Source organism: Microcaecilia unicolor, chromosome 7 (genome assembly GCF_901765095.1).
Source record: "Microcaecilia unicolor chromosome 7, aMicUni1.1, whole genome shotgun sequence".
Lineage (NCBI taxonomy): Eukaryota > Metazoa > Chordata > Amphibia > Gymnophiona > Siphonopidae > Microcaecilia > Microcaecilia unicolor.
Window position 1 is genome coordinate 178,972,675 of NC_044037.1, and position 16,927 is coordinate 178,989,601.

At 45.5% G+C, this 16,927-nt stretch overlaps 1 protein-coding gene across 2 annotated transcripts in view; it reads right to left on the minus strand.

Annotated features, from left to right (window-relative positions):
• Positions 1 to 16,927, minus strand: part of ORC2 (origin recognition complex subunit 2) — a 154,996-nt gene that overhangs the window by 20,070 nt on the left and 117,999 nt on the right. For both annotated transcript variants that reach the window (XM_030209630.1, XM_030209631.1), the window contains exons 15-16: positions 14,231 to 14,292; positions 5,657 to 5,775 (exon numbers count right to left, since the gene is read on the minus strand). In XM_030209630.1, the coding sequence (XP_030065490.1) occupies positions 5,657 to 5,775; positions 14,231 to 14,292 (181 nt within the window). The remainder of the gene's footprint in view (positions 1 to 5,656; positions 5,776 to 14,230; positions 14,293 to 16,927) is intronic.

Here is a 16,927-nt window from a genome sequence, read left to right on the forward strand (position 1 = left end):
GTGAAGGGAGAAAGTGAGCCTGCTTCACACCACGCTGCAAATATACGCCAAACCCTGGCGTAAGCAGTACAAGTAGAGCGCTTCCTCGCTCTCAGCATAGTGGCGTTGACCTTGTCTGAGAAGCCCTTCTTTCTCAGACGCTGCCGCTCAATAGCCAGGCCGTAAGACCAAAGGGGGAGGGATCCTCCATCACCACGGGACCCTGATGTAACAGGCCCTGCTCCACTGGCAGCCGCAGAGGATCGTCGACTGAGAGCCTGATCAAGTCCGCATACCAGGCAAGTCTGGGCCAATCCGGACCCACCAGGATTACCCTGCCGGGATGCTTTGCCACCCGGTCTAGCACCCTGCCCAACATGGGCCAGGGCGGGAACACATAGAGAAGCTCTTGAGTTGGCCACTGTTGGAGAAGAGCATCTACTCCCAGGGATCGAGGGTCCCGTCCTCTGCTGAAAAAGCGCGGCACTTGGCAATTGGCCGATGACGCCATCAGATCTAGGCTCGGCTGGCCCCAGCGCTTCGTGATGTCCAAGAACGCCTGAGCAGATAGCTGCCACTCTCCGGGCTCCAAGGTATGGCGACTGAGAAAGTCCGCCTTGACATTCATGACTCCGGCAATGTGGGCCGCTGACAGCTGCTCCAGGTTCGCTTCTGCCCACTGGCATAGATTCATAGCCTCCTTGGCTAGAGGGGCGCTCTTGGTACCTCCCTGGCGGTTGACATAGGCCACAGCCGTGGCATTGTCCGACAGGACCCGTACCGGCTTCAACACCAGTACCGGGATGAACTCCAAAAGCGCCAACCGAATGGCTCTGAGTTCCAGGAGGTTGATAGACCACTTTGCCTCTGCAGGAGACCAGAGCCCCTGCGCTGTCCTTCCCAAGCAGTGGGCTCCCCAGCCCGACAAAGAGGCGTCCGTTGTGACGACAATCCACTCCGGGGTCACCAGAGGCATTCCCGCAAACAACTTGTCTGTCTGCATCCACCAGCTCAGCGCCTTGCGCACTGCTGGGTCCAAGGGAAGGCGCACAGCATAATCCTCCGACATCGGAGTCCAGCGCTGCAGCAGAGATTGTTATAGTGGTCTCATATGAGCCCTGGCCCAGGGCACTACTTCCATCGTGGCCGTCATAGAGCCCAACAGCTGCACATAGTCCCAAGCCCGAAGAGGAGAGGCTACTAGGAACTGGTCCACCTGAGCCTGAAGCTTGACAATCCGATTGTCTGGCAGGAACACTCTGCCCACTTGGGTGTCGAATCGAACTCCCAGATACTCCAGGGACTGAGTCGGGCGCAGCTGGCTTTTCTCCCAGTTGATGATCCATCCCAGGGAGCTCAAAAGAGCAACTACCCGGTCCACAGCTTTGCCGCACTCTGCATAAGAGGGGGCTCGGATCAACCAGTCGTCCAGATAAGGATGGACTTGTACTCCTTCCTTTCGCAGGAAGGCCGCGATGACCACCATTACTTTGGAAAAGGTCCGCGGAGCAGTAGCCAACCCGAACGGGAGGGCTCTGAACTGGAAGTGTCGGCCCAGGACTGCAAAACGCAGAAAGCGTTGATGAGGAGGCCAGATGGGAATATGCAAGTACGCTTCCTTGATGTCCAAGGATGCCAGGTACTCCCCTGCCTTCACTGCCGCTATAACAGAGCGGAGAGTCTCCATGCGAAAGTGCCGCACTTTCAAGGCCCGATTGACCCCTTTGAGGTCGAGGATAGGCCGGACAGAACCTCCTTTCTTTGGTACCACAAAGTAAATGGAGTAACGCCCCTTGCCAAGCTGACTTTCTGGCACCGGAACGACCGCACCCAGGCGGATCAGATTGTCCAAAGTCTGCTGCACTGCCACAGCTTTGACCGGAGACTTGCAGGGAGAGAGTACAAACCCGTCTCTTAAGGGTCGGCAGAACTCTAGCTTGTAGCCGTCTCTGATGACTTCCAGCACCCAAGCGTCTGAAGTTATTGTGGTCCACTCGCCCAGAAACGAGGACAGCCGTCCTCCAATCTGCACTGGGGCGTGGACCAAGGCCCCGTCATTGGGTACGAGACCCTGGGGGAGGACCGGAGGGAGCACCTCCGGGACGGCGGTCTCTGCGAAAGGAATGCTGCTTGGGGGAGAAATTCCTCTTAAAGGAAGAGGGGGCAGAGGAACCCGACCTGCCCGGGCGGTACCGACGGGCTTCCTGAAACCGTCCTCTGGAGGTACCGGGACGAGTACTAGCCCGAGCCCTGACCTCTGGTAACTTCTTGCCCTTAGACGTGCCGAGATCGGTCACGATTTTGTCCAGCTCGACCCCAAAGAGCAGCTTGCCTTTAAAAGGCAATCTAGCCAGGCGGGATTTAGAGGCGTGGTCAGCAGACCAATGTTTCAGCCAAAGCCACCGCCGCGCAGAGATTGTCTGAGCCATGCCTTTAGCTGAGGCCCTCAAGACATCATACAGCAAGTCTGCCAAATAGGCTAAGCCCGATTCCAGGGCCGGCCAATCAGCCCTCAAGGAATGATCCGAGGGGGAAGCCCGCTGCACCATAGTCAGGCACGCCCTGGCCACATAGGAGCCGCAAACTGAGGCCTGCAAACTTAAAGCAGCCGCCTCAAAGGACGACCTTAAGGCCGCCTCCAATCTTCTGTCTTGGGCGTCCTTTAGGGCCGTGCCACCTTCCACCGGCAACGCCGTTTTCTTAGTCACCGCAGTGATTAAAGAATCCACGGTAGGCCACAGATAGGCCTCACGTTCACTTTCAGTCAAATGATAGAGGCGGGACATAGCCCTAGCCACTTTAAGGCTAGCTTCAGGGACATCCCATTGAGCCGAAATTAAGGTGTGCATGGCATCATGCACGTGGAAGGTTCTAGGCGGGCGCTTCGTCCCCAGCATAATGGCAGAGCCAACAGGGGCTGAGGGAGAGACGTCCTTCGGAGAGGAAATCTTCAAAGTGTCCATGGCTTGTATCAACAGGTTGGGCAAATCCTCTGAGCTAAAAAGCCGCGCTGCAGAGGGGTCATCCGCTCCATCCGAGCGGGGATCCGTCTCCTCCAAGGAATCCGCAAAGGACCGTTGGGAGAACTCAGATACGCTGCCCTCATCTACATCGGAGGAGACAAAGTCCTCCAAGGCCTGGGAATCAACCCGAGGGCGTTTACCTCTGGGAACCTCAACCTCTTTACCAGACGAGGGAGCAGGGGCAGCGTTTTGCATAAGGAAGGCCTGATGCAGCAGCAAAACAAACTCGGGGGAGAAACCCCCCAGACTGTGCACTTCCGCAGCCTGGGCTACAGCCCTAGACACACCCTCAACCGGGGCTCGCAAGAGCAGGGGAGAGACATGCTGCGCATCCAAAATGGCGTCCGGCGCGACACTCCGCGAAGGAGCCGCGCGGGAAGAACGGCGCTTAACTTTAGCCGCTTTTGTGCCGTCGCCCAAATTAAGGGCGTTCATGGCATTAATGTCTCCAACCTCAAGGGCGGCCCAAGAAGAAGCCGTCCGAGCCGCGTGGCCAGCCAAGATGGCGGAGGCGAGGAGCGGGGGATGGGCGTTTATGGCGGGAAAAACCGCCACGCCGGAGGAAGGACCGGGACATTCATCGGTCACGAAACTGTCACCCAACAAGGGCGAATCAGGCTTTAAGACCCCTGCATCCCCTCTAGAAGCGCTCAAGCGATCCGGGGAGCGACTCTTTGCGCCCTCGCCCTCCGACGCCATATGCCACGAGGAGAAGAATCGGGGAACCCCCTGCCCGCTATAAAAAGGTAAAAATTACCTGCTTGCCGCTCCGAGCTGTAACGACCTGGTGTCCCAGTGAGTAGCTGCAATAAACGTTTAAATAAACGTCGAAATAAACGCCTTTAAGGACGTTCAAAATTTTTTTTTTTTTTTTTAACGGAGCCAGCGGGAGGGGGGAGAAAAGGAGGGACCTGGCACCACCAGGTTTGCACTTGCTCAAAAGAGCCCTCAACCCCAGGCACTCAACAAAACCTAAAAATTAGGCTTGGAGGCCTAGCCAGAGCTGCTGCTGTGTGTGACCACCACCTGCTGAGATAGAAAACATACTGGGGAGTTTCCGGCAGCACATGACCACATATAGGGAGGCAAAAGTTTGCTCTCTATCTCCACCTGCTGGTAGATGGACACAACCCACCAGTCTATGGATTGATCAGCTTGATGATATGGAAGGATATAATGAAGGAAGATGCCAAACGTGAGCGGAAGTTAGGAACACAGAGAGGGAGATGCTGAACATGGGAGGGAGGATTGGGACACAGAGGAATGATGGATTATGGACATGGAGAAAGAAGAAATGTCAATGGACAGGAGACAATGGTAACAGTTAAAAGACGACAGAGGAAAGTAGAAACAAGAGACTTGAGACTAATACAATTAAAATACAATAACCTGATAACAAAAGGTACAAAAATTATTTTATTTTATATTTAGTGATTAGAATATGTCAGACTCTGGAATGTACATATGTCAGAGCTGGCTAGGATCCAGGGCTGAAATTTGGGAATGGAAGGAGACCCCAATGCTCACTACCAAGCTATGTGTTCTTCAGGTTCAGGCAGACTTGGGACCCTCTTTGGCCAGAGGGTCAAAGGCAATTGCCCTGGTTGCATCCCCCTCCCAAACACCATCTCTGACATCTGCTATCTTTATATTTTGCACAGCACAGGGGGAAATACAGCCTTTTCTACTTCTCTGGTGCTGAAATACATTGAAAGATGGCTTCTTGAGGTTTCAGTTTAATTTCTGTCTATATATTTCTATATCTATTTTGTGGTCAGTTATTCTGTATTTGGAATCTGTGTGTTCTGTTTATGTGACTGGGACCAGGTATTCTGTTAACATGAATTTTCTATTTAGCGATCTGTAGTAATTTGGATTATTCAATTTTCTTGATAGATGTATTGGAGTGGAGGAGTAGCCTAATGGTTAGTGCAGTGGCCTGAGAACTAGAGGAACTGAGTTTGATTCCCACTGTAGCTCCTTGTGATTCTAGGCAAGTCACTTTACCCTCCATTGCCCCAGGTACAAAATAATTACCTGTATATAATACTTAAACCGCTTTGATTGTAACCACAGAAAGGCAGTATATCAAGTCTCATCCTCTTTTCCTATTGATGTTCTATGGTGTTGATGCTGTTGAACTCCTCTTGTCATTTGGCATATTTACTGAAGCCCCTGTTATAAATGTCACTGGGGTCTTTCCTAAACATTTGGGCCTAGGCATATTCCTAGTTAGGGCACAAAACAGAATGAAGGAAAGGCTAGCCTACATAAAATGTCCAAGCAGTTAGCTCATGCCTTAATCCTGCCCAGATTGTGATCCCTGGCTCTATAGACACTAATAAGCAGCTGTACTCTTCCCCTCCCTTCTCCAGTGATCTCCTCTAGCTGCAACCCACAGGGGGCAGAAAGGAGTGAGGAATACAGATAAGTGAGAGTATGTCCAAAATGTATGTTGTTTTAAATCTATAACCAATCTGGCTTACATTGTTTCAGTTCTCTCAGGTAAGAAAGGGAGTAAAAATCCACATTATTTCCATTGTTCTCTGTTCTTAGTGCTTTAGAACCTGCAGTATAAACTCTGTTGAAAAGGAGCTTTTATTGTACCATGCTGTTGCTCACAAGCAGCAAGTACACTTCCAATTCCTTCTCACCTTCTTGGTACGAATGAGTTTATGGTCCCGGAATTCAGTCAGCTGAGCCCTGAGAGTCAGGTCACTATTTACAAGGAATGCTTCACGACATTGCTGATAAAAATCTTGGAAAGAAAGGCCTGTGACAGGAGACAAACATACCAGTCATGGGTAATGGATGTTCACTCTGGAACTAGTATTCATATCTGCTCACAGACAAAATGAAATATTGCTTGCCCAATAATCAAGAACAATATGTCTACAAAAACTTCACATTGTGAGATAATTTGTAACATCTGCTAACACTACTACACCCAGAAGTTCAGAGGTATGGCTGAGCAAGAGCCTAAAGAATTTTAAAAAAGTGAATATTAATATAAAGTTAACAGATTAAAGTATTGCTACTTTTGAAATACCAGATAGTGTGATAAGAGCAGTTAGTGCACATTCTCAGCATGAGACTGGCTCTCTACTCATTGGTCCTACATCCCAGTATATTATGAATTCTACAGAGATATTTGTCCTTTCCCCAGTACAAGACATCAAGGTTAATTTTCTACCATGTAGAAAATACTACGATATGGTACTTTGAGCACTAAAAATTCCAAGTAGCGGGCGCTATTTGAAATACACTATTTGAAGCTTTAGCATGTAAGGTGCCATTTGTAAAATTTTTCCCCTTCACACTAAATAAACTTTTGTGCAGTTTTCAGTGTGTGAAATTTTATTCAATTTTATTTTGTGAGGAGATCACATGATGCCATGATCAGGAGCGGTTGCTGAAAACTCTGCTCCTGCCGCCTCATTGCAAATCCCGTAGATAGCAGCATATTGGAACCAAATGTCTCTGCTCCAGCAGCCTGGGCTGGATCCCCATTTGCTACAGAGCAGTTTGCTAGCTTTCTTACCACCTATGGCTGTGAAAGGGCTCTGCAAAGACAAACTCAGACAGCATGATGACAAAATGGCAGCCCCTGCAAGTCCGGTTGCCTAAACGATTGGGTCGGCCTGGTTGGCAGAGGTAGTGGCCGAGGTAACTGAGGCTATGGAAACTTTGCTAGACAAATGATTAAGCCCTATCGACTCCAAATTATAGCAATTGCACAGTAATTTGGAACGGTTCAGTACTGATCTGGCAACATATCAACAGAGACATGTGGAGCTTGAGGACCGAGTGACTAAAATGGAGGAAGAACATTCTCGATTGCAGAAATTAGTGGCCATACACGAGGATAAAACTGAGGATCTGGAAAACAGATCCAGACGGAATAACGTTCACTTTGTAGGTCTGCCTGAGACCCTCGAGGACTGAGAATTGCGGGGCTTTTTGGAGTCTTGGCTGTCCCAACAATTGAAGCTTCCAGCCTCACTGGGTTTAAAATAAGTGGAACAGGCCCACCGAGTGGGACCCCGCCAACAGATATCCACAAGACCCTGAGTAGTCATCTGCCGTTTGCTTAACTTTGCTCATAAGTCTACTATCCTACAGGCTTTGCGTGGAGAAACAGAACTTTGCTATGAGAATCATAAAATTTTGTGTTTCCAGGACTACTCAGCAGCTGTGGTGGAGCAACAATGGAGATTTTCACCTATCTGCTCACAACTGTTTGCCCACAAAATTCGATTCGCTCTTCAGTATCCTGCTAAACTGAGAGCTACCTATCCAGCTGAAACCAAGATGCATTCATCGGTGGAGGAGGGGCAGAAATTTTTGAACACATTGGAACAGCGGCACACTCATGGAGAGAGTCCTGATCACTGATCTACTGCAGAGTTGTTACGTTAGAGGCATTATGGCCATGGAATCGATGACAAGACTCCTACCCTGGTGCTCTATGGAAAAGTTTGTGTTGACTCGGTCTTATTGACCATCAGTGTCTTGGCACCTTCTGAGGAATACAGCAGAGGAAGCTTAACTAGTTTGAGGAGTCTGCCTTTGCACGTTGACTCATATCACAGATGTAGAGAAAGAGAAGGAAAAAGATTTAAAAAAAAAAATTTTTATTTTTATTTTTAGTCTTGTCAACTTGAGAATGCTAGGAGGGTGCTTGGGCAAGGGGATTCCCCTTGCCACTCTTGGGTTGTGGCGATGAGGATGTGTGTAAGATTGTATTTTGCTAGAGAAGTTCTTGAATGAGGGGCATTACTCAGTTACCATTGGGTTGCGCGGATGGTATGTGTGCTTGTCTGTATGTTTGCTCGAGAGATTCTTGAGTGGGGGATACTTTGTTGCTATTATTGGAATGTGGAGATGGAATGTACGTGGGTATGACTGTTTGCTTGGGGAGTTGGCTTTACTTGGGGACTGGTTGGTTTGTGACTGGGTGTGGCTTTGGTGAGATCTGTTTGGGATGTAGATAAGTTTTTTCTAATGGGTTTCTAATCTAGTGGATAATGCGGGGTATGCGATGGGGAAGGCGTTGAAGAGTGATCTGTTCCGATTCGGAACTTCCGTTTGGGGAACGGGGTACCGGGGTGGATTTTGAGACAGATTGGGACTAAGGGTTATATTTGTCAAGATGGAGACTTATCATGTATTACACATTACTGGGTTGTTCTTTTTTTTTGTTCTTTGTACCTATGGGGTGGAGGTCGAAGGCTGGGAAAGCCTCCCCCTTTTCATTAATAAGAATATTGTGGGATATAAGCTGTGAGAAATGTTGTTATGGTTAAAATTATTACTTGGAATGTAGGGAGTATCCATTCCCCCATCAAGCGCTCTAAGGTTCTACAACGGATCAACGTCTTAAAGCGGACGTTGCTCTTTTGCAGCCCATCTTAATGACCTGGAGCACTCCAAGTTGGTGAGATAGTGGGTGGGAGACTGTGTAGCCACCCCGGTGGTGGGAAAGAAACGTGGGGTGGCCATATTATTTTGAAAAGGACTAGCTACTCAGGTACATAATGTAATGAAAGATACTGAGAGCCGATTTATTTTGCAAGACTACAATAGCTTGACAAAGTGTGTTGGTAGGTAGTATTTATGCCCCTAACCAGTTAGACATCTCATTTTATAAACGTATTTTGTCAATTCTATCTGGTGAAAGTTCTGTTATTTTACTCCTGGGGGTGGGAGGGCAACTTTAATATGGTTTGGGATCCAGAGCTGGATAAGTCCTACTCAAAAACTTGGGCTACATGAGGCTGCCAAACTTCTCCAAGCTGCTCGATCTCCTAGATGTGTGGTACGTGCTGCATCCTTTAGACAAAGACTATACACATTTGTCCCGCGTGCACACAACGCAGTCTTGGATAAATTATCTCCTGGTTTCACACTCTTTGCTATCAGATATTGTTAATGCTCAGATAGGCCCACATGCAATCTCTGACCATGCAGCAGTATGGTTGGATTGGCGGCTCGCTGGGGCAATGCGCTTTTCTACAGCTTGGACCTTTCCGTGCCATTTATATTGCAATGTGTAATTTCAGGAAAAATTACTAACGTGTTGGAATGAGTACAAGCAATTTAGCCAAGCCTCTGCCTCTAAAGCAGTTCTTTACTGGGAGGCGGCCAAAGCTGTCTTGCAAGGAGACATCCATAGGCGGTTGGTGGCCCAACTGTCTGGGGAGGCTAAAGGGGGTGGGGCCAGGGGTGAAACTTAAATCCATAATTGTCTGATATCATGCAGAAAAAATAAATAAATTAAAATTAAAAGTCACTATTAATACCTTTTATTAAATTTAGATATTAGATACGTATCATATGTCAAAAAATAAAGTGGTTGCTCAAAGCATATTCTAACCACAATCGCTCAACTGCAAAACACTATGTACAACTTTGTCCAAAAACACACTCAGAACCTTACTGTACCATAAATATTACACCGGGCAGACCTACCTGCTTATAATCGAAAGAGAAAAACGCCTATATTGTGACCCAAATCGGGAGATAGACGTTTATCTCTCAAAAACGAATAAAGCGGTATAATCAAAAGCCGAATTTGGACGTTTTCAACTGCACTCCGTCGCGGATGCGGACAACGTTGATGGGGGCGTGTCGAAGGTGTGGTGAAGGCGGAACTGGGGCGTGGTTATCTGCCGATCAGAGATGGGCGCCTTTCGCCGATAATGGAAAAAAAATATGCGTTTTTAGCGAGAATTTAGGGCACTTTTCCTGGACCCTGTTTTTCCACGAATAAGGCCTCAAAAAGTGCCCTAAATGACCAGATGACCACTGGAGGGAATCGGGGATGACCTCCCCTGACTCCCCCAGTGGTCACGAACCCCCTCCCACCACAAAATATGCCGTTTCACAACTTTTTATTTTCATCCTCAAATGTCATACCCACCTCCCTGGCAGCAGTATGCAGGTCACTGGAGCAGTGGACTTCAGGCAGGTGGACCCAGGCTCATCCCCCCCCCCCCCCACCTGTTACACTTGTGCTGGTAAATGGGAGCCCTCCAAACCGCCCCCCAAACCCACTGTACCCACGTGTAGGTGCCCCCCTTCACCCCTTAGGGCTATAGTAATGGTGTAGACTTGTGGGCAGTGGGTTTTGAGGGGGATTTTGGGGGCTCAACACCTAAGGGAAGGGTGCTATGCACCTGGGAGCTGTTTTATCTTTTTTTTTTTTGTAAAAGTGCCCCCTAGGGTGCCTGGTTGGTGTCCTGGCATGTGAGGTGGACCGGTGCAGTACGAATCCTGGCCCCTCCCACGAATAAATGTCTTGGAGTTATTCGTTTTTGAGCTGGGCGTTTTCGGTTTCCATTATCGCTGAAAAACAAAAACGCCCAGCTCAAAAAAAGATAAACGTCCATGTTTTTTCGAAAATACGATTCGGTCCGCCCCTTCACGGACCCGTTCTCGGAGATAAACGCCCATGGAGATAGGCGTTTCTGTTCGATTATGCCCCTCCTAATACACCAATATACAACCCATACAGAAAATGCAGACTGTCAACAATATGAAACAAGGGATCATATCATCACAATTCTCATGTAGAGTCACAAAACACCCTAATTCATGTTTAATGTAGGATAAATTGCCATAAATAAGTAAATAAATATAAACTTTTAATGTTGAGCACCTGATTCTCAAAGTGGACATATTCCAAACACTATAATGAAAATAAAATGATCTTTTCTACCTTTGTTGTCTGGTGACTTTTTCTGATCATGCTGGCCCAGTATCCGTTCTGCTGCTATCTGTCCTCAGTACAGGTCAGGAAGTCATCCTCCTTAAATATCTCCCTGTCAACCCAGGACACCTCCAGCCAACCCCCCCTGCTTTCCCAGCAGTAAGGTAAACAAACCATAAACCAATTTCTACAACTGCTAGAGGGCTTTCACTGCAGCTCCTGCTGTGAGGATGGAGGTAAATCAACAATTTAATCCCCTCAGAGCAGCTGGACTTCACAGCTGATCCATTCTGCTGTAGCAGGGGGGAGGCTTAGCCTCTCCAAGCCTCTTATACCGGGCGCCTATGGAGACATCATAAGTTATTCTAGTCACCTTAAAAAAGTCAAAGATCAAGAGCTACTTAGGTTGGAAAGCCGTTTAATTGGCTTGCGCAAGAGTTTTGTGGTCCGCCATAGCACGGCCACTAAGCAGGAATTGTTATCGGTGCAAATAGCATGAACATGAACATTTAATGAAATCACAGACTTTTTATAAATATCAGTTGTATAAGTATGGTAATAAGTGGCAAATTGTTAGCGAAAATTATAGCTAGGAAACAGGTGACCAGCTCATTTACTACTCTTAAGGATACTTCTGGGAATTTGGCGCATACCGACGCAGCTATCTGTGATATTTTTAAAACTTATTACCAAACTCTATATATGCCCCCTGAGTCCGATGGGCTCCCTGGTCATTTTTATATGGATAGTTTAGATCTACCTCGCCTATCTACTACGGATCGTGACTTTTTAAACGCACAAATTCATTCAGATGAAGTACACTGGGCTAAAGGCTGGGCCCCAATGGCTTTAGGGCAGAGTTTTATAAAATTTTGGGTGATTCCATCGTTACCCCTTTGACTAATATGTTTAATGTCTGGGTGGAGGCAGAATCGCTGCCGGATCATTTGAACTTAGCACAAATTATTGTTCTACTTAAACCGAACCAGGATCCTACCCTCCCAGAATTGTATACAGCAATTTTGCTGTTAAGTTACGAGGTGAAATTGTTTGCAAAAATCTTGGCCAACCGGCTGGGGTGGATACTGCCTTCTCTTATTCATGAAATCTCAAGTAGGGTTTGTACAAGGCCACTCGGTGGCTAAGAATCTCAGGCGCATATTGGTATCATTGGAAAGGTGACTACTTGTGTTCAACCATCCTTATTAATAAGCTTTGACGCTGAGAAAGCTTTTGAACGGGTTCGCTGGGATTTTGTGCTTTAGGGGCCTATGGATTTGTGGGCTGGTTTGTATCAGTGGTTTGGGCACTTTACTATTCTCCTCGGGCCCGAGTGATGGTTAATGGACAGGTCTGTCTCTGGGGATCTTTTGATTGGGCGGGGGACCCGGCAAGGATGTCCCTTGTTGCGTCTTCTCTTTGTTTTAATGCTAGACTCTTTTCTGCGTGATATCCACTCTAATCCCCACTCTAATCCTGAAATTCACGGAGTTGCCATAGGAAAAGAGGTTTTCAAAGTGGAGGCCTTTGCTGACAATTTGCTGGTTCTGTAAACGGAACCCTGTGGGTCCTTGAGTGTTCTTTTGGAGACTTTTGTTGAATTTGGAGACTTTGCGTGGTTCTGTTTGAATCTAGATAAGTCAGAAGCACTGGCATCTACTCCGGATGTTCAACTTCTCTGGCTGGATAGCTTTCCTTTATGGTGGGCGAATAGATTTTTTAAATATTTAGGCACTCTCCTAACACTTAATGTAGCTGAACTATATTGCATCAATGTGAAATGGATGATGGAAAACAACAGAGTGGCAGCTGGAAAGTTGGCAATTGCTACCTTTGCCTTTAGAAGGGCGGATTTGTCTTATTAGGATGGTGATCTTGCCTAGATGGCTATATATGCTTCAAACATTGTCATTACGCTTACTACAGAAAGACTTTTGGAAGTTCTATCAACTGGTTCAATGCTTCTGTTGGGCGAAAAAGCAGCTGAAATTGCGTTACCAATACCTTTCGGGGAATTGGACTCAGGGAGGAATGGGTTTGCTTAATTTGAAGTTATATAACAATGCCTGTTTGTTACGGCATGTCCGGGATTGGCTTTTTTCCCAAAGCTATTTTACTCCTTTGGAGAGATGGCATATTTTGCCCCTTACAACTTGCTCTCTCTTTTGCAGGTTGATCAGTCTGTAATCCCTAGGAATTTGAGAAAGTGTGCTTTTAAGCCCTTTGAGAGAGGCGTGGCGAATATTAGTGAAGGGACTAGGCGGAGACCCGCGGGTTACTGACCTGCTCTCCCTGCGAGGCAATCCTACTTTTCAACCCAGTTTGGATAGCTCAGTCTTTGCCCGTTGGGAGAGCCTGGGACTCCTAGAACACGTTGTAGATCCGGCAGGTGATCTCTGGCCACTAGCACAGCTGAGAGGTCAGGAGTGTCTTCAATGGGGTGATACATTCACTTATTGCCAGTTAAAACACTATGTGCGCTCCCTAGCTAAGGACTCACTGAGACTTCATATTGGGGCCAGTATGTGGGGTTTTTTAATGCTATCTCACCTACTATGACTACTGTCTCAGGGCTTCATAAGTCACCGTGGAAGTTTGAGAGTGCTAGAACCCCTTCAATATAAATGGGAGAGAGATCTTGGGGTACCCTTAAATTCATGGGATATATTATCGTCTATTCAGGGCATGCTGCAACTCACTAGCAATACCAGCTATAGAAAATGTTCTTTTCAAGTCCTATTTCAGGCTTATTGTTCTCAAGCTTGTCTTTTTTGCATGGGGGGCTTGCCATCGCCCCTTTGTTTAAAATGTCAAGTGACAGATAATACTTTTTACCATGCTTTTTGGATCTGCGATTCGATAAGACGCTTTTGGAGCAAAGTGGTTACATACCTGATGTCGATTTTGTGTTGTAGGATTGGGGGTACTCCAGCACAGCTAGTGTTGGACTACCCGGGATCCTCTACCATATTGTCTTTGTTATACTCCCACTTCACACTGATAAAATCGTTGTCATAAAAAGGGGGTTCGGCCAGGGGGAGAAGGGAAAAACGGAAAATAATTTGATGACAGACTTTATCCTATTGACTTTCGTATATAAGATCTGACAAGTTGGACCTTTGCATATCAAGATTTATAGTTGTATCTGTTTTGTATAAGGTCATCAATAAAACTGTTGAACATACAAATGTTATTTTGCACTATTTTTCTACCCAATTGATTTTCATGGACGAAAAACTGCAAGCAAAATTCCCAATTTATGTGTGTAAAATGATGCACTTCAATATATGATCCTCATTGCATTGATGTCAGTGGGGGCCCAACACTGCAGAATGCATCCAAAATATTTTGCAGAATTGGGTTCACCAGTGATCATGGGATACAGTAGGACTGCTCTTGCCTTTGGCTATTATCACTCAGATAAGCCTATCAATATTTACAAAGACAAAAGATTCCTGAAACAAAACCAAAACACTGGAATAAAAACAGCTGTATGCTGTATCTGCATATCAAATACCTGTGTATGATGGATTATCCTTGTTTGCTAGCTGATACTCTGCCAAAAGCCGGAATATTCCTCTGAAAAATACCCAAAACACAGTAGTAAGAAGTTTAAGAACTCCATATTATTCTCGCAGCACAACAAATGGTAAAATGTTGGCACCTTTTATGATACTACCCAACAACAAGATTGTTCTAACCAGGACTGGTATATAATACTAGTGATAAGAGAAATTTATGCACTGTGAACACAGCAAACTGTAAAATTAGGTTTATACTTATAGTAGATATTCTCTGTGGATAGTAGGATAAAAGTTGTCACAGCAGGAGGAAGAAGTGCCGTCAGCCTTCTGGATGGCAGTTTAATGCAGAACTCCTAAACCTCACCCGAATAAAAAGCAAAATCCCTTGACACCCACTTATTTCAACTGAACAAATTGTTGGCACTACAAACATCTTGGTGTGCTAATGGCGCAGAAAGGGAGATGTAGCATGGTAAAGAAGACACTGCGCCAGTTTCGCCAGCTGGGGAGTGAGATGGGATCGCAGCCTGCTTCTCCTGCCCATGGCACGGAGCCCAAAAGCAGAGAGTTTCACAAGTCAGTTAGAGGAGGGCTGTGGCGGTACTCACGGTTTGATCTAAAATGCCTTCTGCAGGAACTCTGGGCAGAATTTAAAGAAACGAGGAAGGACATTACTGGTAAAATTGATGATTTGCATAAGGATATATACAATCTGAGCTCCTGAGTAGGTGGCCTCGAGACCCACGTGGAGGAATACAATGAGTTCCCACAGGAGCTGTGAGCAAAGTTTGAGTCTTTTGCAGCTCTATACGAGGACATGCTTAAAGTAGATGATGTTGAAAATCTGAGTAGGTGAAAGAACCTCAGATTTACAGTGATGTCACCCACGCTGTGAGGGCTTGCTACCCTGCTTGTCCTTTGAGAAAAAACAAGGGCTACAAGTGAGAAAAAAAATATAAGCCCTTGAAAGAACTGTTTTCATGGCAGCATCCCCCATATTCCTTAACTTGGCATCTACTTTTACATGCTGAGTGTGTGCACAAGTTATAGAATACTAGCACTTACATGCCTAAGTGCTTGTTGGGCATAAAGCAGTATTCTGTAACTTTATCGTGCAATTCACTTAGCACATAAATGCAAGAGGACGTACACAGAAGGAAGAACATAGGTGTGTTCAACATTCACACACAAAAACTTACAGAACACTGTAAGCTATGCACTAAAATGCCTCATTTAGACTAACACATGTATACCTGCTATTTTGACATTGGGTAAGTGAGCACAGCAAAATGTAGGTGTATTTCTGCTGACTTATACTAGTATTCTATAAAAAAAAAAACATGTATGCATGTGTTTTCATAGAATAGCACTCAGCACACATAAATCAGGCACAATTTCTAGCATCCAGCTATAGAATTGCCCATGCGTCTAAGCCAACATCTCTCAAGTTTCTGTAAGCCACGTCAGCCAGTTCTAGCTTCTAAAGTTTTACTCAGGAACATGATTATGCTTGTAGCCTTAATTTTTGAATAGTTAAGATAAGGAGGTAAATTTTCAATGTGATGGCAGCAGCTGTATAACATATAGAAAATTTATTTGTACAAAACTACGTATGTTTCTGCAGAAGTAACATAAAAGTGCCAAATATACTTTGTAAAAAAAGTTGTACCTGTTACCTGGCAGCTTTCAATTGACGTATAAATTATATGGGAAGTGGCTCAATTTTGTTGCTCTCTATATAATTTTTCACTCTGCCCCTGAAACACTCTAAGCCTTTCTTACTTTGGACAAATAGCTTTTGACCATGTATGGGTCAATATTTAAATCCTGCAACCAACAAAGAATGCTGGCTATAGCATTTAAATAGTTTACTTACAGCCCAACTATACAGATAGCACTAATATTTAGCTACTATGGGCTAGATTCGATATATGGTGCCTAAAAAATTTGTGCGGAACAAAATTCTGCCAAGGCATATTCTCTAAAGCATGCCTATGTTTTATAGAATAGGTTTAAATTTCTGTGCGGTATATAGAATACGCCGAGTGCCTCTCCACACGATCAAATTTTGTCGCAGCCATTTATGCCATGTTTTACTTGGTGTAAATCCCAATGCCTAAATTAAGCGTAGATCAGGTGTATTCTATAATAATGCGCATAGATTTTAGAAAACGTCCATACCCCGCCCACAGTCATGCCCCTTTTCAACTATGCGACTTAGAATTTAGGCGCAAAACGTAATAGAATAAACTTAGCGAATTGTGCACATAAATTTCAATTAATGTCAGTTAGTGCTGAAAATTGCTTGTTAATATCCAACTAACAGCGCTGATCAGCTAATTAACCAATTAAGTTATGCGCACTGTTATAGAATACAATTTGGTTTGGTTTTTTTTATTGGTTTTAGTGAAATGTATATAGTACATAACAATAACCAAAAAAAGACAACTTATGGAAATACAAATAAGAGTAAGTTGCACCAAGGTATTATACAGGTTTAGTTATAATTATATTTTCAAAACATATATTTATTATCATTTATGTAGTTTCATAGGTATTGGATGCAAGATAGGAAGCAATCGGAGACCATATAATATTTAATTATTGATCCTGTGAAAGTGGCAGAAGCCAGCTCAAGCTTGTGATACATTAAAACAGATTGCCACCAAAAATGTTCATTTAACATTGAA